General features: G+C 40.2%; 3 protein-coding genes across 4 annotated transcripts in view; 2 read left to right on the forward strand and 1 right to left on the reverse strand.

Annotated features, from left to right (window-relative positions):
• The window catches only part of akap9 (A kinase (PRKA) anchor protein 9), an 88597-nt gene extending 81694 nt beyond the window's left edge, over nucleotides 1-6903 (reverse strand). Inside the window, exon 1 of the mRNA XM_083767872.1 lies at nucleotides 6636-6903. Within this exon, the coding sequence (XP_083623998.1) occupies nucleotides 6636-6683 (48 nt within the window). The 5' untranslated portion in view covers nucleotides 6684-6903. The remainder of the gene's footprint in view (nucleotides 1-6635) is intronic.
• A 2550-nt stretch (nucleotides 6904-9453) lies between these two features.
• On the forward strand, nucleotides 9454-11706 carry mterf1 (mitochondrial transcription termination factor 1). The gene is made up of 2 exons (XM_083763082.1): nucleotides 9454-9477; nucleotides 10433-11706. The coding sequence occupies exon 2, from the start codon at nucleotides 10460-10462 to the stop codon at nucleotides 11606-11608; it is 1149 nt and encodes a 382-aa protein (XP_083619208.1). The 5' UTR covers nucleotides 9454-9477; nucleotides 10433-10459; the 3' UTR covers nucleotides 11609-11706.
• Nucleotides 11707-12264: 558 nt separating this feature from the next.
• Nucleotides 12265-20546, forward strand: dus3l (dihydrouridine synthase 3-like). 2 transcript variants are annotated; one of them, XM_083766157.1, is made up of 16 exons: nucleotides 12265-12313; nucleotides 13619-14027; nucleotides 14424-14688; nucleotides 14808-15147; nucleotides 15391-15476; nucleotides 15618-15707; nucleotides 16031-16072; nucleotides 16284-16436; nucleotides 17087-17203; nucleotides 17312-17377; nucleotides 17566-17676; nucleotides 18254-18350; nucleotides 18491-18566; nucleotides 18873-19061; nucleotides 19341-19469; nucleotides 19835-20546. In XM_083766157.1, exons 2-16 carry the CDS (start codon nucleotides 13627-13629, stop codon nucleotides 19905-19907), a joined length of 2235 nt encoding a protein of 744 aa, XP_083622283.1. In that variant the 5' UTR covers nucleotides 12265-12313; nucleotides 13619-13626; the 3' UTR covers nucleotides 19908-20546. The 2 variants fall into 2 exon arrangements, with proteins under 2 accessions (XP_083622283.1, XP_083622282.1); XM_083766156.1 differs by lacking the exon at nucleotides 12265-12313 and having other exon boundaries at nucleotides 13618-14027.
• The last annotated feature ends 622 nt before the right edge of the window (nucleotides 20547-21168 follow it).

Consider the following 21168-nt stretch of genomic DNA (forward strand, 5'->3'; position numbering starts at 1 on the left):
CAAACATTCAATTCCCATTGACAATGAATGGAGAATCAGAGAGTCAGTGTAATTTTTACGTCATAGTCAAATTACGTCAAATTTTATGTCATAGTGTAAACGCAAACGTTGCGTAACACAAACATTAATGACGAAGGTGAGGACGCAAATTGTGATTGCCCGGAATGAGCCATTCCGTGTATGATAATGTACGTTGATAAGAGTGCCCCTCACTTCACATGGGTGTGATTTTTTTATATAACCATCATACAATGTTTGTAAAATCAATAAACACATGGAATTAGACTTTTGTCACTTGACACTTGACAATCCAAACGGTTTGTACCCGTCCCACCATGGAAGGCAATAGCAGAGTAGCAACTAGCGAACACCAATAAATTATACATCATTAGGGAAAGCAATAATAAAATAAGTGATCAGATCTTTTTATGTAACAATTTTTTCATGTTCAATAAATCCTCTGGAATGGTGTTATACATGGTAACTCCATCACTTCTTTTGTTTTTTATATATATAGTTTTTTTTATTAGTTAACTTTTTTTGTACAATCTGGACATCAGCATCAGAGTCGACACCAAATCCCCTCTGTCTGCCTCGCAGTGTGCTACTGCGGACACAAGGCAGTTGTTTTATATCCCATATGGCGAGAGGTAGACAGCGATTGGCTGAGACATAAGCAGCCTCTCTTTGACAATAAAGGTCCCTGCATAGACTGGGATTTTTCACAAGGACAAGAGTAACACAGGAGAATCATCATGGCTTAGCCGGGCAATACCAACTCTGCAATGCAATGTGCACTCATGCCACAGTGAAATGGACCTATTGGCCTGCAGCATTATCAACATCTATACAGTGAATCAAAATGTGCAAGTTACTGTCCTGCAAGTAGGAATTGATAACATATAAAAGGCTAGGTACCGTACAATGCATCCTGAATTCCCTGCAGGAACAAAGAGAGGCCTTTTGTCAGCCCACATGCCAGAGCCATAGCCAAGGTAATGACTTAGCTAATAGCATCTTCCCCACAGTGTAAACCGCAAATCCCTAGCACCAATTCCACTATAAAACCCTGAGAGTTCCCTAACAAACACATTCAACAAAGGTTGGGGTCTTGTCTTTTAATTGTAACCCAGCAAACACGGTCAGGACCTGGACAAAATTAGTGACGTCTCCATTGGGGCCAGATCAAGTCAAACTAGAAAAAGTGCCCTTCCGGGCACAGGTCTCCACCAGGTTATCCACAGATCCGTGCAGTTAGAGGTAAAAACACTTTTCGGCCAGTTATAGCGCCACCTTGAGGCTGAGTTGAAATTGTTCATGTGGCATTTCGTCCTCGGGCTAGTGGGAATGTGGGTGCACAATTTCACGGAAATCACGCGATGTGTTCATGATTTGCAGCATTTTGTTTGAAACTGAGCACTCCTGTGAACTTTGGAAGCCAATCTTAACCAATCAGGATGGAGTCTGATAAATCTGAAAGACCCGTTTCGTTGAATGGCTCTAGAGAGACTGTGTACCAATTTGCGTGATGTTTGGACAAAATCTGTAGGTGTACTGTGCAAAAACGTGTTTTGCACAAAGCGGCCTCCTGGTGGCGCTATAACAGGCCGTTCTGGAAAGTTTGGGGCAGAGGTTCATGGTTGGCATCCAGGGAGTGTGTGTGCAAAATATGGCATCGAAAAACTTGTTTTGCACAAAGCGGCCTCCTGGTGGCGCTATAACAGGCCGTTCTGGAAAGTTTGGGGCAGAGGTTCATGGTTGGCATCCAGGGAGTGTGTGTGCAAAATATGGCATCGACCGGGTTAACGGTGGCCGAGATTAGCTGTTCACGGACACACGGACACACGGACGGACGGACGGACGGACGGACGGAGTGCAAAACATACTCTCCCCACATGCCTTCGGCCTGGTGGAGACAACCAAGACTAGTCATATATCTGGCCCAGATTATTACCTGATTTCAACCAACATAAATTCTGCCCACTAAAACGGACGTCCCTGGATGAATCAGAGAGTCTGATTGAGGCCAGATCAACTTAAGTCATATCATAACTAGTCAGATCTGGCCCAGAATAAGCTGTATTATTTCAACTGGTGAAGACGTCCTGGTAATGACGTAAAGATCATCCCCATATGGGCTGTGATCTGGCCTAGTCCTGAACGTCACCGGTGGACGTCATCATAAGTGTAATTTGCCATGGGAAAGATTATGTCCCTTTTCTGACTGTGTTCAGAACACGTGGAATAACAGCAGTGTCACCAGGCCAACACAGACATGCTCATTAACAAGAGAACTAATTATTTGCCAGACAGTTTTGAAGATTGTGCGTTGTTGTAGTAGTACTAGTAGAAGTACTACAGGGATCAGATCAGTCAGATAAGGATCTGTCTTGGGCACCAAGCCACTGCATTAGACAAGTGTGTTGAACACACTTGTCAACATCATAAAATGACACCCATCATGGCACAGATCGTACCTAAAAGATAGATAAACTCATAAAACATACTTCATTTGATAATGTCCAACATAATGTGTCTGAGACAATAGTTCAAATATAATCTACTCTACTAATAATCTAATCATACCTCTCTACTGCCATATAATCTTGATGATGGAGGATGGAATTCATGAATTCTTGTTGTAGTTCAGTCTGCACTATAGAAGCATTGTGTGAACCATCTGCCTAAAGGCAGGGTGCAGATTCTGAAGAATGTGTTGGATTGGATCATTGTCATCATTAATACTTTTTCATATAAAAATAGTGATATTTTTCCCCCTTAGACAGTCTTTATGGCCTTTTGGCGAGAATAACAATCCCTTTCTAAATGTCATGTCTAACATGTTAATTATGGCATACAAGTGTTTTGTATGAAGTTACATCCATCAGGAGTTACTAGGAAAACAATACTGAGCAATGAGCATAACTTTTAATTAATCATAAATTAAATCATGCACTTTGTGTAAGATTTATATTAATGCAGCTTTTTATCAAAGCTTTCCGAGCAACTTATTAATTTCCCAATAAGAACAAAGAGGCTGTGAAGTAGCTAATACCCCAACTACAGCACCAATCCACCTCCAAATGTAAACCGAGGATGGAAGCAGCAGATTGATCATTCTTGTTGTGCAATATTTTGCATTTGAATTGTATTGTGCTGTGTGTCAAAGTGTACACTACAGTAAATGAAAATGTAGTTGAACTTGAACATAATGCTCATGAAAAGTAGTACTCTTTCCCCATTATCTTTTCCTGGTGGCCTATTGGCAAGCTGATTTATATGCCGTTTTGTATGCCATTAGCTAGGGTATTTGTTATGACCTAATTTGTGACACCGGTTGGTACAGATTAGTGCATTTAACCTTAAAAAAATACCTATATTTCCCAGTGCCATGTGGCAACGTTTGCTAAAGCTAGTGGAAGCATGCCCTGCCTGGAAATCCTGTCACACAAGATTGTCCGCATACTCGCATGCTATAGTGATTTGTTATCCATCAATCACAAAATGTGCCTGCCTGGTTGGTTTGCTTGTGAGCTTCCTACAGTGAGAGAAGTTTAACATGAATCAAACATTAGAGTTGGCACACAGACAGCATCACAATGGAATGTGTCCGGTGACAAAGATTAACGTGAAACCAGATCAACTTGAAATGGCGTCTCCGTCGTCCTAGTAACGGCTGATGTTCCATTGTGGTCCTACACGGACCCTACACTGCGTAGCTGTCCTCGTCAATGCCAACTTATCAAAACATACCGATCTGATTCTGGTTTGGATTAAGAAGCGTCGGGGAGACGGACGGACACTCACATTGCGTTGTGGTTGCACACCCTTTAGCCCTGTGTTTTGTTGTTGTGATTGTTGTTGAGAAACAGGAAGACACTCTTCTTCCTGTGACTGTCTATGTACAACAATTCGTTTTATAAATGCAACTATGAGTAAACATATGTGTCACATACATTAACTATGCAGCCCATGTAATGCGTCAATATAAACGCATCGATGAAAGAATAAATACATACCGTAAATAAATGAATGTTTTTTTCTGACGGGGTTCGAACTTGGTCCTCCGTTTGTCGGCATAAAGTTCCCCAGTCATGGAGCATATGCCTACTACAGTGAGCCATTCTAGCCATGACAATTTGTAATCGTAATCAAATCATAGCTTATAAAAGCAGCCATCACAACTCAAAACGAACTGGGAATTGGATCAACTTGAAATCTCAGCAGATTCACACCGATTTCCAAAACTGTTTAATAAGCCTACAGATTGTTTTTAACATCACCATCTCACCATCATCACCTATATAAGTTCACCTTATGGTAATTAATGTTATACAGGCCACATAGAAATAGTAAATATGATGCATGATAGGTTAAAGTAACAATTTCTTTATAACATGACCTAAATATGCCCAAAAGCCACATTACACTGACGTGACTTGGTCAGTCAATGTGCTCCAAATTATCAAAGCGAATGGTGCTAATGTTTCAGTTTCACACACAATATTCTGCCCATTTAAAGCGTCCAAATAAACGCATCAACGGATGGATGAATATAAATAAAAGGCTCTCATCATGGGATTCGAAGTTTTGAACTGTCAGCACCTGTGCACCAGTCAGAAGCAACGTGCGCCATTCTATACACACTATCTGTTATCGGCACCTATGGGTATACTGGCATACTCAGTGTTTCAGTATGTGATAATGTCACTGATGTCAATGACGGAGGCGCGCCGTGTCTGGTGGCCTTGAGCCACGTGAGGCACCGCCGAGCGAGGCGCTAGCCGAGCGAGTCGCCGTGCCGAGCGTTGCGACGGCCACCAGACCCGACTCAGCGCCGTCCGAGTTACGTCCCGATAGGCAGAGAATAGTATATATTAGTAGCCCTTAGTTTCCATGCGCCGACAATAGAGTTGGAAATGACACATTCAGCCAAACTAGGCTCCAGACTTCCCAAAACAGGTCAGGCTCCTACTTGGCCTCACCCCCAGAACCCACCTCACCCCTGCCCATTGACAGGCTGGAATGGCTTAGGATCGACGACAGAGTTTCTGCAAACTGTTAAATAAATATTTCAATCAATCAATCAATCAATCAGAAAGTGAGAACAAATAAAATATTTAAAAAAACATGGTAGCCTACAGAATCTTGCTTTTTGAAAACAAAAACGATGCCAAAGACCAAATAGAAATTGGGATAGAAGGAATAAAGGTAGGCCTATAGACAGAGGAGCCAGGGGCCTCAGTCATTCAGTGGTGTTGATATCTCAAGTTAATCTATTCTGTTGTCTGTTGTGATAACTGGATTTGTACTCTATGAGTTATTTACTGTTCAGAGATGAAGTGCACATAATGGCACACTGGGCTATGCTTCAGATTGGTGTGCTCCTGCTGACATTGGGAGGAGTTCGAATCCTGTGAGATGTTGACAATTATTTATTTATTTATTTATCCAGTCATCCGTTCATGATGCGTTTATTTTGACGCTTTAAATGGGCAGAATATTATGTGTGAAACTGAAACATTAACACCATTGCTTTGATAATTTGGAGCACATTGACTGACCAAGTCACGTCAGTGTAGCTTTTGGGCATATTTAGGTCATGTTATAAAGAAATTGTTACTTTAACCTATCATGCATCATATTTACTACTTCTATGTGGCCTGTATAACATTAATTACCATAAGGTGAACTTATATAGGTGATGATGGTGAGATGGTGATGTTAAAAACAATTCTGTAGGCTTATTAAACAGCCGTTTTGGAAATCGGTGTGACGAAAGAGATTTCAAGTTGATCTAGTTCCCAGTTCGTTTTGAGTTGTGATGGCTTCTTTTATAACCTATGATTTGATTATGATTACAAAATGTCATGGCTAGAATGGCTCAATGTAGTAGGCATACGCTCCATGACTGGGGAACTTTATGCCGACAAACGGAGGAGAAAGTTCGAACCCCGTCAGAAACAAACGTTTATTTATTTATTTATTCATTCATTCATCGATGCGTTTATTGTTACGCTGCTTACGCATTACATGGGCTGCATACTATAGGCTACTCCAACAATGGTGATAGGTGCATTTCTAAAATGTAGCCAGGCTATAGTATTGTTGGAGATAGACAGTCACAGGAAGACGGGGTTGTCTTCCTGTTTTAATAACAACAAAACATACGGCTAGCCTGAGTAGCCTCGGTCCCAGGCTTATACTGATCTGCCGCTATCGCAATGTGAGTGTCCGTCTGCCCAAGAATCGGATCGGATAACGGATTGGGTATGTGTTGGCATTGTGAAAGAAAAAAAGTGGCATTTGCGAGGACAGCTACGCATTCTGTCGCCGTTAGAACATCTGCCGTTTCCACGGCGACGGATAACGTCATTTCATTTTGATCTGATTTCATCCAAATCGGATACACCGGCTACTAGCTAACCCAGCTGTCACTGACCACCAGGACAGGAGACTCTGACAGCTGAGTGGGTTATGGGAGGAGGCGGCCGTAAAAACACCTGCTGACGGCCCAAAACATGAAACAATGAGTTGAGGAAGGCATGCAATGAGCTCTGCAACACTAGCTTTTACAAATATATGGAATGGGTTGAAGTTGTACATGGGAGATGTAGACTCAAGGTCTTCCATACCTTTGCTTTGCCGGCCTCCAGCTTCTTTTGCCTTTCCTCGTCTTCCATTGCCGTTGTCCCTGTGGCTGAGACAAGAGGGAAATGGCTTCATGCGAACTGCCAGACAATAGTCCCAGAAGTTAGCGACAAAACCGCCAGGCGCCTGACTTGAGTGACTTCCAATTCTTCGAGTAGGACTACCAAAACAGAGCGACAGTGTCGCATTACTAGGAGCTAGCTCTTTGGAACGCTCTCATCCCAGCCGCCATGTTTTCCACGTAAACACGAGACTGCTGGCTGTGTGATGACGTATCATAGGTGCCGCTTTAGCCACGCCTTCTCGGAATGTCAAACAGAACTTCATTCTTCAATCTAGCCTTTGTTTTCCTATGGCGTTTATCAATTTGTTTATGCAGCTTGTGTGATTTTTATTTTATTTATCATTGACAGAATCAATCAATAGACCTTTCTTGTAGGCAGAAGTGACGAACCTGCACTGCAGTAGTGCAGTCAAGGAGAATGATTCATGAACACGAATGACACATGACAGTTAAAACAATGTAATAATACAATCTACAACACACTCCTCCAGAATTGGAGTAGCCCAATGGCTAATGCTATAGAGAGGAGAGGAAGAGAAGAGAAGAGAAGAGAAGAGAAGAGAAGAGAAGAGAGGAGAGGAGAGGAGAGGAGAGGAGAGGAGAGGAGAGGAGAGGAGAGGAGAGGAGAGGAGAGGAGAGGAGAGGAGAGGAGAGGAGAGGAGAGGAGAGGAGAGGAGAGGAGAGGAGAGGAGAGGAGAGGAGAGGAGAAGAGAAGAGAAGAGAAGAGAAGAGAAGAGAAGAGAAGAGAAGAGAAGAGAAGAGAAGAGAAGAGAAGAGAAGAGAAGAGAAGAGAAGAGAAGAGAAGAGAAGAGAAGAGAAGAGAAGAGAAGAGAAGAGAAGAGAAGAGAAGAGAAGAGAAGAGAAGAGAAGAGAAGAGAAGAGAAGAGAAGAGAAGAGAAGAGAAGAGAAGAGAAGAGAAGAGAAGAGAAGAGAAGAGAAGAGAAGAGAAGAGAAGAGAAGAGAAGAGAAGAGAAGAGAAGATTCATTACATTGTATTTCATATTGCTTCACATCCAACAGTGGTTTCCAAAACAGATGACCTGACATAGCCTACATTATATAGAAGTTACAAATAGTTAAAACCCTAGGACCAGGCATACAAATTATAAATTCCCAATTCTTGTAGATTGTCTAAAATGTCATAATCTCAAAAAAGGTCTATGATGTTACATGCATAGGATACCACTGCACTGCCTGTCGTACAAACCGCCTTATGATTTATGAAGATATTTTGAAACAGGCCCCTGGCCTACCAGTAGCAGCAGTAGCAGCAGCAGGAGAGGATGGCCTGTGTCTTCTGGAGACTGGAGCTGAACAGCTTATGGTCTGACAGATCTTGAATTCCACCCATCTTCTCTTTGACATCCTTATACCAGTTTGAACTCACCTATGAATACTTGTTGCTTGTAGCCTACAGGCTACAGCTGCTTCAATCAGGAACTGCTGGCCATCTGAAAGTTTAGGCTCTTGAATTATTGATGCACCAAAGGAGTACTGTGTCAGACACCCCAGCAGCTCTACCATAAGAACTCAACAGATGGCCCAGGACACAATTTCACCGATAATGTCAACGTATGGAGAGCTGTGTGACAAGCATGCAGACGTGCTAGTCACAGTTCTCAAACTTTCTTATTTTTTTTATTATTCTTTTTACTTCAAGGACCCCCATTTTAGCATGCATTAGATTATGACACTTCATTATTGATTGGTTCCAAGTCCAAGTGTAATTGTATTGCTACACATTTAAAGCTGCACTATGTGCATTTCCTGTTCTACCCCTGGATTTGAACCCAGGTCTCCTGCACATGTAATTACATTTCTTACCACTTGAGCTACAGCGAAAACCAAGCTTTAACCAGCTTTAAGTATAGCATCTAATAGGTTAGATGTGGAAAAAATGTGGAAAAGAAAACAGTTGTGAAGGAACAAAGAATTGGTTCTACATCACATCCTTAACACACCAATGGATAGACATAACAGGCTAACAGCTATGTTTTTCTTTCCATTGCCATTCATTCTAGATGCACGTAAAGTCCATTTGAATATTGAAGATTGATTGTACAGTGCTGTAATAAATTATGTATGAGAGTCAGGGGCTTATCAGCGAAGAGAGTTTTTTGTGTGCCAGCTTGCGACCTCTGTGACAAACACAGTAAATTCAGTGTCTCAATTGCCAGCTGACTCAAGAGTCACCTGGCAATTGAGACACTGAATTTACATGAATAAACTATAAGCTACATTTACTGTTCATTGTCCAAAACAAGACAATTGAAATATAAAGCATATGGTCTAGTGGCAGATTCTGGTATGATAGCTTGATGGTACTACTCCACATTAGGAAATGTACCCATGCAACCCATTTGATGAATTGAACAAGGTGGACCCTCTTGTAAACTATATTGGGTCACTGTTAACACTTTTTGTATTGAGTTAAAATGTACTGTAATTCTGCAAACTTATACTTCAATCAATGCATACGTTCAAATGCTTCTCAACATTTATTTTGATCTTAATCTATCTTTATAAGAATGTAATAATCCCTGATCCATTTCTGCCAGTGTTTATGCTTTGAATTTGAAAGTGCTATATTGCCATCTAGTGGGGTAAACCGGAAAGTTTTTCAAACTCCACAGCAATAGAGGGCGCTCAATAAAGAATAGTAAAATACTGAAAATGTGTTGTAGTGGTCGTTTGTGACGTCGCCACAGGCAGTCCTTTCCTTCCATCATCATTCTGGGGTGAAACGAAAACAAAACACACGAGTGAGTGCAATGTTCGTTGTTGTTTTATTTAATCATCACCTTAGTTTCATTTCACTTCTTCATCAATCAGGCAAAATCTTATTCCACTTTCACTGTAAATGAAGCATCATTCTATGATCTATCATAATAAACTTGGACACATAATCAGTGTTGTAAACCTGGAATCTAAATTGACGGTAGAACTAAGAAGTTTTCATTGCAGACTGTTTAAACCTAGTTTAAACCAAGTGAAAATCGCTCTGGATTAAGAGCGTCAGCTAAATGCCTAAATTGTAAAATTGTAACTTAAACATTCTACCAATAAGGTGGTCTAATATTTCTACAACTTACAAAAGCTGTAATAACTAATTTGGGTGCAGAACCAAGAAGTTGTGGGACAAATTTAAATCTGAGAATGATGCACAATTTGCGCATGCAGTGCCCAGGCTCTGTCCATGGACAGGGCCCAAATTAGACCATTGATCACACCTGATCACCGCTATATCTCCATATATGGAGCTGGCCTGTTGCCCTGTTCTTCTGACATCACAATGGTGTTCTGACTTATGCATACTGTATCCATATTTGGGCATGCCTGACAAGAACTTCATATATGGGCGTAAAAGGGACACATGCATTTTTTTTTTTTTTTTTAAGATTTTTTTTTTTGCGGCTTACGCCTTTTATTGATTTTTTAAGGGACAGACAGTAGGCTGACAGGAAACGGGAGAGAGATGGGGGGATGACATGCGGTAAAGGCCGTGTCGGGTCCGGGAGTCGAACCCGCGGCACACCGCGACTGGATCACCAGTCCGGTGCCCAGACCGTTACGCTACGGCCTGGGCCGACACATGCATTTTCAACTTGAATCGTTCCAATTAGGCCAGTGCCCAACTGGCACCGCTGTGCCCAGATATCCGTAGTGCCCACCTATGCTCCGCTGTTTTATTAATTTGATTGTGATTTTCTCCCACAGATCATCATTGCTGTGGCTGCCTGCTCTATGAAAATGGCACTTCGACTTAGGACATTCCTACATGTGCCTTGGGCATTGGCATCGAAATGCATCTTTGACCACCCTCCAGTACAGCTCGCATCCCCCTGCCTTCATGGGCTTTGCACTGTAACTTCCAATAAGAAGTCTGTGGTTGGGTCAGAGAACAAATCTCTGCTTGAGAACCTGAACCTTTTGGGAGTGGACTTGAAGAAGGTACGGCAGCGACAGCCTGGGATACTTCGGAGAATCTTTACTAATGAGAAAGGTGTCGCTCAGTTCCTGCAGGGCAAAGGTGCCAGCAGAAATGTGATCGCCAGCATCATATCTCGTTATCCCCGCTCCATCACTCGCTCAGACAGGCACTTGGAGCAGCAGTGGGGTCTGTGGAGAAGTTTCTTCGACAGTGATGAGGAGATTATACGTGTCTTGGATCGCTCTCCAGAGTCCTTCTTCCGCTCCAGCGACAACAAGAATTTGGAAAGCAACATCCAATTGCTGACCTCACTGGGACTTAACTCCAAAGACCTTCACCGACTACTTACCACAGCGCCACGGACCTTCTCCAACACTGTGAACCTCAACAAGCAAATGGTGGAGCTCCTGGAGTGTGTTTGTTCTGAACTTGGTGGGGAGGATCCAACACATTTTGCTAAAACCGTCATATCAAGAAATGAATACATTCTAATCCGAAGCACAAAGAGAGTCAAGACAAACATTGACAACATTCAAACTGCTCTAGACCTTAGCGACTCTGAACTTCTAGCTCTGCTGCAAGGTGCTGGGGCAGAAATCCTGGACCTCTCCAATGAGTATCTCAAAAATAATTTTGAAAGCCTTCAGCAGAAGATTATCTTGCACGGTGGTCGGAAAACTGATGTTAAAAAGCTTGTACTCGCCTATCCAATGGTGCTGTTCATTGGGTCGAATACATTGAGCTCCAAACTGGATTGTCTACTGGAAGGAGGAATTACATTGATGCAAATAGTGGAGAAGCCCAGAGTTCTAGAATTCAGCACAAAGAATATTACCGGGCGAATAGTGGAGTTGCAAAGGGTGGGGTATGACTTTGAAAGGAATGGCATTAACGTCTTGGAACTGAGTCGAAAAAGATTTGATGCAAAGATGGAAAGACTTACTGCTTCACCAGATGAGTGAATGTACTATGCCATATGTTAGACGATGCAAGATAATGTGTTTTTTGTTTGACATTGCTTCCAATTTTGGATGGATTAACATTAAAACACGTGTGCTTTAACTTTTCTTTTTCCTTGAATAACTTGATATAATTTAAATTGATATAAAATAAAATGTGCTCTTTGGTCAAATATGTTCCAGTATTTCCTCTTGTCTGGTGCTTCTCATCCACTTGTTTTTTAGCCATGCAGTGGTCAAATAGCACATTTCTTACAACATGTTATGTCTAGTACTCCTTCCATTCATTGTTTTTCATGCCACGTTAGAAAGCAGGCAAACTGCCTCTGATGTTTGGCTATAGGCCTATTGGTTGATTTTATTTCACACAGTATGTAGAATGGGTACATTTCAAACGAAAACACAGGTCAATACAAAACTGCTACTTTGAGGACGAAACCGAAAAGCACTAGACTTGTTTTCATCAGAAAAATGAATGAGCCTACTGTAGTACTAGTAGTACTGTACGATGTACTGAGTGACAGGCTGACAGCCAGGTAGTTTAGTTGAGAACTTGAGATTTAAATCAGAACAAGTGTAGGCCTATAGCTGTTCTCTTCCGTATGGAACCAATATTTGGTACACATGATGCCACCACACGGACCCTTTTAACAGTTGCGCAAACACAAGCCCACGCTGTGGTAATTTAATTTCTCCGAACATCTGCAGGTATTTATAAGGAAATACATTATATTCCACATGGTCTATCATTGAGTGTTTTGAAAAGCAGACATCCAATGTGTTGTTTAGTTTATTCTTTGGTCTACAAAATGTCATGCAAACGTTAACATTGGCTTATTTACAAGAAGTAGCCTATATGAGCTAACGTCACTGCAGTGTGCATGGTGACCCGACTATGGGCACAGTATTAACAGTGTACAGCCAATAAGTTACCTAAAATCCGACAATCTCAGTCTGCCCATGAACATACGTACGGGCGTACTTATTGTAGTTATTATAATATAGCCTTTAACAAAGTTACTGCATGTATAATTCATGTTTATGTCATCAAAGTAGCAGTGTTGTATTGACTTGTGCTTTCGCTTGAAATATGTACCCATTCTAATTACTGTGACATAAAAATGTCAATCTATCAACAATGAACATGATCCCAGCGTTTTAATGCATAATATAACAAACACTATAGCCTACTTTAACGCGTACAGCATCATGCTATAATGTGACTTTTAAGATGTGTGATTGCCACCCAGATTTTGTATTGACTTGTGATTTTGTTTGATGTACTCAATCTGCATACTGTTAATGAGATTTTCAATCAATCAAACACACGTAGGCCTATGTCCAGTTGTCCATACTGCATTTCTCTTCAAAACGAACTCTTTGACTCATTTGGTAGATGCTTGTTAGTATGTTATACTATGTTCATATCGGCACAAACAAGGGTCTAAATTATTTTCGCTCCTATGCCACCAAAATGTGGAACGCCCTACCAACAGTCATTAAGACATGTGAATCCCATGACTCCTTCAAAACCGCTCTCAAAGGGCACCTACGGATGGCTGCAATTCGAAACTGGCCTCTGTAAAATCTGAATCCCCCCCACCGCCCCCTTGAAATGTACTGTAATTCTGCAAACTGTTAATAAATATTTCAATCAATCAATCAATCAATCATATCTAATTGGTCCTCACTCACTCGCTCATATACTCGCGACCGCTCGCTCAGTGCTCTGCCTCAGGCAGGGCTGCTGTGGACTGTTCAGAAACCTGCCTAAATGTGACATCAACAACAACTTTTAAAAATCTATTTATAATGAATGCAAGAACAATGGCTTCCGTTTCAGTTAGCATGTTGAGCATTAAGTATTTAAGTTGAAAATTAGTGAAGCATTATGTTTTATATTTCCTTATCACATTTGGAATGACATTCACTCAGCACCTGACTTACATTTATAATACATCATGTTAAAAAAAAAACTCAGATAATGACACCTTTTATTTTCTGATATTTCAGAAGGAGGAATGGAGAAAGACTGCAAGGGCGTAGAGAAAACGTCTCAAGAAGACGTTAGCAGCACTGATGGTGTTGCAAAAAGCATAACTGTCATTAAAACAGAGAAAGACAGCGAGGACATGGAGGAAACGTCTCAAGAAGACGTTAGCACAAGCAGCACTAATGGGGTTGCAAAAGGCATAACTGTCATTAAAACAGAGAAAGACAGCGAGGACATGGAGAAAACATGTCAAGAAGACGTTAGCAGCACTGATGGGGTTGCAAAAGGCATAACTGTCATTAAAACGGAGAAAGACGATGAGGCTTTCATTAAAATGGAGAAAGACGATGAGGACGTAGAGAAAGCATCTCAAGACAACGTGAGCAGCACTGATGGGGCAGCAAAAGGCATAGCTGTCATTAAAAACGAGTGAGTTATTGTGCTTTCCGTCACTGTCGACAAAAAGCTTTTTGTCCGAATTTACTATTAATGAATCTGTGATATTGGAGAAAATGAGAATGAGAAATGGAGACCCAGTAAGATGACTACATTATGGGATCTAAAAACATTTCCACTGACCTTTTCCAGTTGAATAAAATTTTGCCAATAACATTTAAAAATATATTATTTACTTCCCAATTCACTATCTAAACACATAACGGAAATCATGTAACTCCAACAGAAATAATGTACAACTGATGCTCGGCTAACTGTCCCAATCTTTGACACTTTGTTGTGTGCTGATGCTCGGCTAACTGTCCTAATCTTTGACACTTTGTTGTGTGCTATACTGATGTGCTAATGTGACTATTGCTATGCTTGCAGATTCATAACAACCAAAGAAAATTTCCATGGGTATTTAGATTCTAATGGACAGGGCCCTAAAGGAGGAAAGGAGGTCAGTGAAAATGAAGCATCTAAGGAGGCACCTCTGGAAGAACCAGACGTGAAAAAACTCAAACTGGGTGCCAATGATGGAGATAAGGTGGTGAAGCCAGGTGGCAAACGAATACGGGGACAGAATAAATCAAGACCACACATGAAACCCAACAGCTATGATGACAAACGACTGTGTACATCAGTCATTCAGGTATGAAACCCAAACCATTAAATGCATATAAATTGTTAAACCAAGAACTATCAGTCACAAGTTTATGAATCCCTTAAACCAGTGATGACATACTTTTTTTTTTGTACAAATCAATTTAGGAACGTGGGAATTGCTCATTTGGAGACAAATGCAAATTCTTCCATGACATTGCAAAATACATGGTTGTCAAGCCTGCTGACATCGGCAAAAGCTGCTACCTCTACAACACCTATGGAAAGTGCTTATATGGTCTGGCCTGCCGCTTCGCCAAGGCACACACTTCACCAGATTTCAAAAACATGGTGAATGAAGAACTCGTTAAGGCTTGTGAAGGCACGACTCCAGTGAGGAACACCTTGGATAGAGACCTCCAGATTCAACTCAGAAAGCGTTTGGTCTCATTCAAGAAGTCAGCGGAGTACCTCAAAACGATTGACAGGAATCCGGGAAAGCAGCATGGTATGAAGACAAAAGCCTCTGTCATATGGGCTAATCATGTCCAAATCCCACTTGATTTGCATTCACTAACCTAAATTACAATGAATGAGTTACTCCCTCTAGCAGTTGAACAGATGTTGGTGTAAATGGATAAATTAGGTAGACATTACCATATGATTGGAAGGCTACGGTATAATGAGATTTACACAGGCTGTATTTTATATTCTCTCTGTTGACACTACTGATATTTCAATTCTTTGTCAGGCTCGGGTAATACTTGTACAGTTGAAATGTCCACTGAGAGTCCTGCTGGCGAGGAACTACATGCAACAACTGCACCAGAAATGGAGGTATGGTTTCACTAGACACAGAGCCAAGTAGTCCTTAAAATTGTACATTTCCCACCGTAGCTAACAAAACAATAACAAACAGCTGGTGTCATCAGGCGTAATGCAACATTTGGGAATGGTTTCCTTTTTGACCAATCACAGGGCAGCAAGGATAAACATGTTCTCGTCAAGACTATTGGCCCCTTGACAGATGGCGATGTTATCAAGTTGCGGACCTGCGAAAAGAAGCCGGTATATTTCACCCACCTCAACGTCCACAACATCTAATCAATGTTTATTTGTCTGCACTCAATGATTTAATCAAATACCATGCATTGTTAAATTAATTTCCATATTGGCAGTAAAAAACCCATGTGTTAATTTAACCCATTTGGTTTACAAATGTAACCAGATGTATCTGTAATGGTCCATTTGGTTGCATTTTTACATTTTCAGTACATTAGTAAATTATACATTTACTAATGTTTAATTAACAGATTTAACACTAAATGTTTTATTGTGTATGCATGTTTTTGTTATCAATTACAGTACATTTATTTCACACTTTCCTCAAGGTGGACTTTCAAGACAAGCTCTATCTTGCTCCTCTAACAACAGTAAGTACTCATTTCTACTCATGCAGGTAATATATAATGTAATTTAGACTCATAAAAATAAAGGTTATCAAGGTGATGGGGGTTTCTTTTGTCCAGACTGTAAAACAGGAATATTATATCTTGAGGATTTATCAAATTGATAGAATTGAATTTAGTATATGAACCAATAGGGTCTAAAATAGGATTCAATCATTTTCTCTGTATCCCATAGTGTGGAAATCTACCTTTTCGTCGCATTTGCAAACGTTTTGGTGCTGACATCACCTGTGGAGAGATGGCCATGTGCACCAACCTACTACAGGGACAGGCATCTGAGTGGGCCCTTCTAAAGAGGCATGAAAGTGAAGATATCTTCGGCGTTCAGGTGGGTTAATTTTAGGTTTTGCACACCCATTGATGCTCTCAAAGTGCAAAAGTTTACTGGCACCTTGATTAATTCTTACACTCTTATTTGTCCAGCAGGTTTTTTAGATGTGCATGTTTTTTGGTTGTTTTATAGACTCTTTTTCTACTTGATAATTTTATGTTGCGTTCACACGGGCAGAAACAAAGACGCAGACTACCATTCATTGTCAATGGAATTGCCAGCAACATGACGATGCAAAGACGCAATGATGCATGTAGCTGCTCCAAATGATACTCCCATTCGTCTTTGCGTCTGCCCATGTGAACACACCATTATGGTTTGTCACCGTCTGAAACTCTTCAGAATTGTCAATTAAGTAGCAATAGTGTTTATGGTGTGTCTGCAATGTCCATATAATAGCAAACAACAGGTGCATATATTTCACAATGACAAAGGAAAGTCTTTACTGAGGAGAAGATAAATATCCACACTGGAATATTATGCAAATAAAATACATTATTATTTTTCTCTCTGATGGTCATTCAGTTCCAATTTCCTTTCTTGCTACAAAAAACTAAATTCATGTTGTACTGAATGGAAATGTTATCCTGGCTAGAAGGTAAATAAATGTAGTAGAGGCTCTGTATAACCTGAATTGTGTCCTGTAGGTGGAGGGCTGCTTCCCAGACACAATGACAAGGTGTGCAGAGCTAATCAACGACAATGCTGATGTAGACTTTGTGGACATTAACTCTGGGTGTCCCATTGATCTTGTCTACAAAAAGGTAAAAGTCAAACATTTGGTGCTTGGTGTTGTTGTTTGGACATTAATTGCAGAAATCTCAGTGGCTGATGTTTGAGTTATGAGTCTGACATGATGTTTTCCCCTGTAGGGTGGAGGATGTGGTCTGATGACACGGACAAAAAAGTTTGAACAGATCATCAGCGGAATGAACTACGTAAGATGCACCTCATGGTGCTGGGAACAAGTCGATTACAAATATTACTATTACTATTAATATAATTACTTCTACACAGGTAAACATTTTGTCTGTGGTATTTATTTTGTGTGTTTTTCCTAGTTTTTTTCTTTTTTTTCACATGCAAAGTTTAATGCCAGCAGACATAATTATTTTCCTACCCTAAGGTCCTTGATGTGCCATTGACTGTCAAGATCCGTACTGGTGTTCATGAGAAGTGCAATGTGGCTCATAAACTCATCCCAGAGATGAAGAAATGGGGTGTGTCCATGATCACGGTAGGCCGGTAGGGCTCTTATACTATTTAGGCAGATTTACAAGTTTATAAGACCCTTCTTATATAAACCCATTATAACAGTTCAAACTCATTCTTCCAAATGCATCAGACCCAAAGGTCTGGGCTCAGTTAGGCCAGAGCCATAGAGGCAGAGTTACGAAATTGAGGGGGCAGAAAACAGCCTAGTCACGTGGTTCATGTACTCGTGCGAGCCCATATACTCCAATGCATTCTGTAAACTTCTGGTTGTCCCCATTCAATAGAAGTCTATGTAGAAAACCTGGCCCCATGAAGTGAACGGAGTTGTCGTAACTCTTTCTTACTCTATGGCTCTGGGTTAGGCCTAATACCTGACCAATCTTTCAGAAGTGGCCCAGAGACCTGAGTGGCTGAAGTGAAAGATTCCATCAATCCTATCCACATTTTATTTTGTTGCTGTGCTATTAGATGAGCTGAGAAGAGTTGTATGTATTATAGGGATATTGATTTTCAACAGCACGTTATATTAATCTAAATTAATTTACAGGGTTACGTCTTAAAAGGATGTGACGATATTTAACAATGTTTTGTTTTTCCAGCTGCATGGCCGATCCAGGGAGCAGCGATACACAAAGTTAGCTGACTGGGACTATATCAACTCCTGTGCCAAACTGGCTAGCCCTCTTCCACTTTTTGGTACATGGGCTGTTCTAGATTATGAAGCTAAACATACTGTATGCTATTTGAATCTGTAATATTGTTTTGAAAAAGAAACTGGTCAATGTTTTGATTTATCTTGTCTTTGGACTTCACTTAACTGTTGTTTGTTGTTCTAGGGAATGGAGATATTTTGTCCTATGAAGATGCCATGAAAGCAAGAGAAACTGGAGTATCTGGCATCATGATAGCAAGGTTGGTACTTAATTCTTCATGTATTGGTAATATTATGTCGGGTATATGACATTTGCATAAATCATTGTTAGACTGCGTAAATTACATTAGTATTATTTTATTTTGTCCAACTACAGTGTAATGTATCATAATACATACATACAATTTTATATAGCACCTTTCTGAGTACTCGAAGTCATCAGCAATTTGGTTCTTGTCATGTGATCTTTGTGACAAATTCTGAAACTAAATGTGTGATATCCTCATGGTCCCATGGTCCAAGTTGAAATTAGATTTGGAATATAACTTTTCTGCCATTTTCCATAGGGGTGCACTCATCAAGCCCTGGATCTTTACTGAAATCAAGGATAGGCGGGACTGGGACATCTCATCCAGTGAGCGAATGGACGTCCTCAGGGATTTCACTAACTATGGCTTGGAACACTGGGGTTCAGACACACAAGGCCTGGAGAAGACCCGCAACTTCCTCTTGGAGTGGCTTTCCTTTATGTGCAGGTGGGTCACTAGGAATGTATCACTGTGGAATTTGGAATGTATGAATTATTTTTGCAGCAATCGGTATTATTATTAATCCAGTTTCTGTATAGTGTGATGGAGTACAATAAGCAAATGAAAAAGTCATGTCTGTGATTACATTTGACAGATAATGATCATATACAATTGGCTTGATGTACAAAGCTAATGTTGCTATTGCTAATGTGACTTGAGAATCCTCTAGTCGTCAATAGCCTGAGACCATCAAACAATTTCTCTGTCTTGCTATCTTATGAATAGATACATACCCGTGGGGCTGTTGGAACGAGTACCTCAGAGGATCAACGAGCGACCTCCTTTCTACATGGGCAGAGATTATCTAGAGTCCCTAATGGCTAGTCAACATGTTGGGGACTGGGTAAAGATAAGGTAATAATATTATGAATACCGTACGCAGGAATATCTGGAATGGTAATGTAATGTAACTCAGCGTAGTTGGTCTATTTTTTTCATTTTAAAATGTAACACTTGTAAGTGCTTAGATACAAATGTAAAGAGCAAAAAAAGGTTTGTTAATGTAATATAAGTTGATGAGTACGGAATGAAAATGCAAACAAACAAAAAGATACCATATACCACTTGTGCCCTACAGATTACCAGAGGTCGATACTGTACACACACAAACTTCCTTATCCAATCACTTTACACTCGCCACTTCACAGCAGCTCAACTTAACATGCACGTGACTAGATGGACATCACTAACCATTTTTTTGTTTTACCCTTTTTTTCCAGTGAAATGCTGCTTGGACCTGTACCAGGGAATTTCAACTTCCTTCCCAAACATAAAGCTAATGCCTACAAGTGATAGCAATTCTCTGTGTATATGTTTAAACCAGGCTTACATTTTGTATTTATTTTGTATTTCTTAAAGGAACACTTCACCACTTTTCAACCTATCTTCATATACTAGGTCCTCACTAATAATCATGATAAAATGGCACCATTTGTTTCTACTCTGTCTGTGTCTCATAGGAGGGCTGTGGGCAGTTAAAAAACCCGTCCACCAGTGACCTCATCGATGGGGAATACAAGCTAATAGAAACTGCAGGCTTTCTAGGCTTTCTAGTCCTGAAAAGTTGCAATGCAAGCCATCGTTCTCACGATAATACAAATCTAAACATTTTTGTAAAAAAATATTGTTTAAAAGAAAGTCTGCCTAACAATGATGTCACTGGTGGACGGGTTTCTGAACTGCCCACTGCCCTCCTATGAGAAACAGACTGAGTAGAATAAAATGGTGCCATTTTATGATTATTAGTGAGGACCTATTATATGAAGATAGATTGAAAAGTGGTGAAGTGGTCCTTTAATACAATAATAAATTGAGAAAAAGGCCAAATATGAATGAAATATATTTTATTTTGCTGAGCTAAAAGTAGTTGTATACAAAGTGGAAATACTGTGTGGATACTTGAAAATATATGCAATAAAGCCTACTGTCACACTCAGACTTTTCTTTCATTGTTACCTATTAGAGAAACTGCATGATTGAGATCGATTGCATTTGCTGAGAAATAAGCAAATGCCCTGGTGTGGGCAACAGTAGCTGTCCATGGTGCTGATATGAAGTTCTGCACTTTAGTGACTGACCGAATAGAATAGATCATAAATATACTCACTCAAGTTATATGACCATGTTAATATGTCTTAAATTAAACTAAGAGTTTTGTAAGGTACTTAACATAAGTTGTGGTTTATGGATTCAGGATAGGTGTGCATAGGGACATCTGGGCACCTTGATGTAAAATGTACTATTTTGTCCAAAATGTTAATTACAATATTTGAAAAATGTCATAAGTAGTAATGTAAAGTATACATTATGTGAACATACACAGTACATCATTATTAGGCTTATATGTATCCTTCAAAAAAAATTATTCCCCAAAATGACTTGTAATGTTTTGTAGCAATTGTAGAAATATAGGCCTACCTATATTGTCGCATCTTTAAGCATGTTCTAATCGTCTTTATTTTTGTTAAAACCAACTTTATTAAAAAACAATGCATGTTCTAATCATGTACAGCCTACTTTTAAACATTTTCAAATATACTATATTATATAACTT

Source organism: Protomyctophum parallelum (genome assembly GCF_964188405.1).
Source record: "Protomyctophum parallelum genome assembly, chromosome: 1".
Taxonomy (NCBI): Eukaryota; Metazoa; Chordata; class Actinopteri; order Myctophiformes; family Myctophidae; genus Protomyctophum; species Protomyctophum parallelum.

Coding starts and splice junctions, on each gene's coding strand:
- mterf1 (XM_083763082.1), top strand. CDS start 10,460: ATGAAAATGGCACTTCGACTTAGGACATTCCTACATGTGCCTTGGGCA.
- dus3l (XM_083766157.1), top strand. CDS start 13,627: ATGGAGAAAGACTGCAAGGGCGTAGAGAAAACGTCTCAAGAAGACGTT. Junction 17,677..18,253: donor GGGGTGTGTCCATGATCACG/GTAGGCCGGTAG, acceptor TTGTTTTTCCAG/CTGCATGGCCGATCCAGGGA. Junction 18,567..18,872: donor TCTGGCATCATGATAGCAAG/GTTGGTACTTAA, acceptor CATTTTCCATAG/GGGTGCACTCATCAAGCCCT.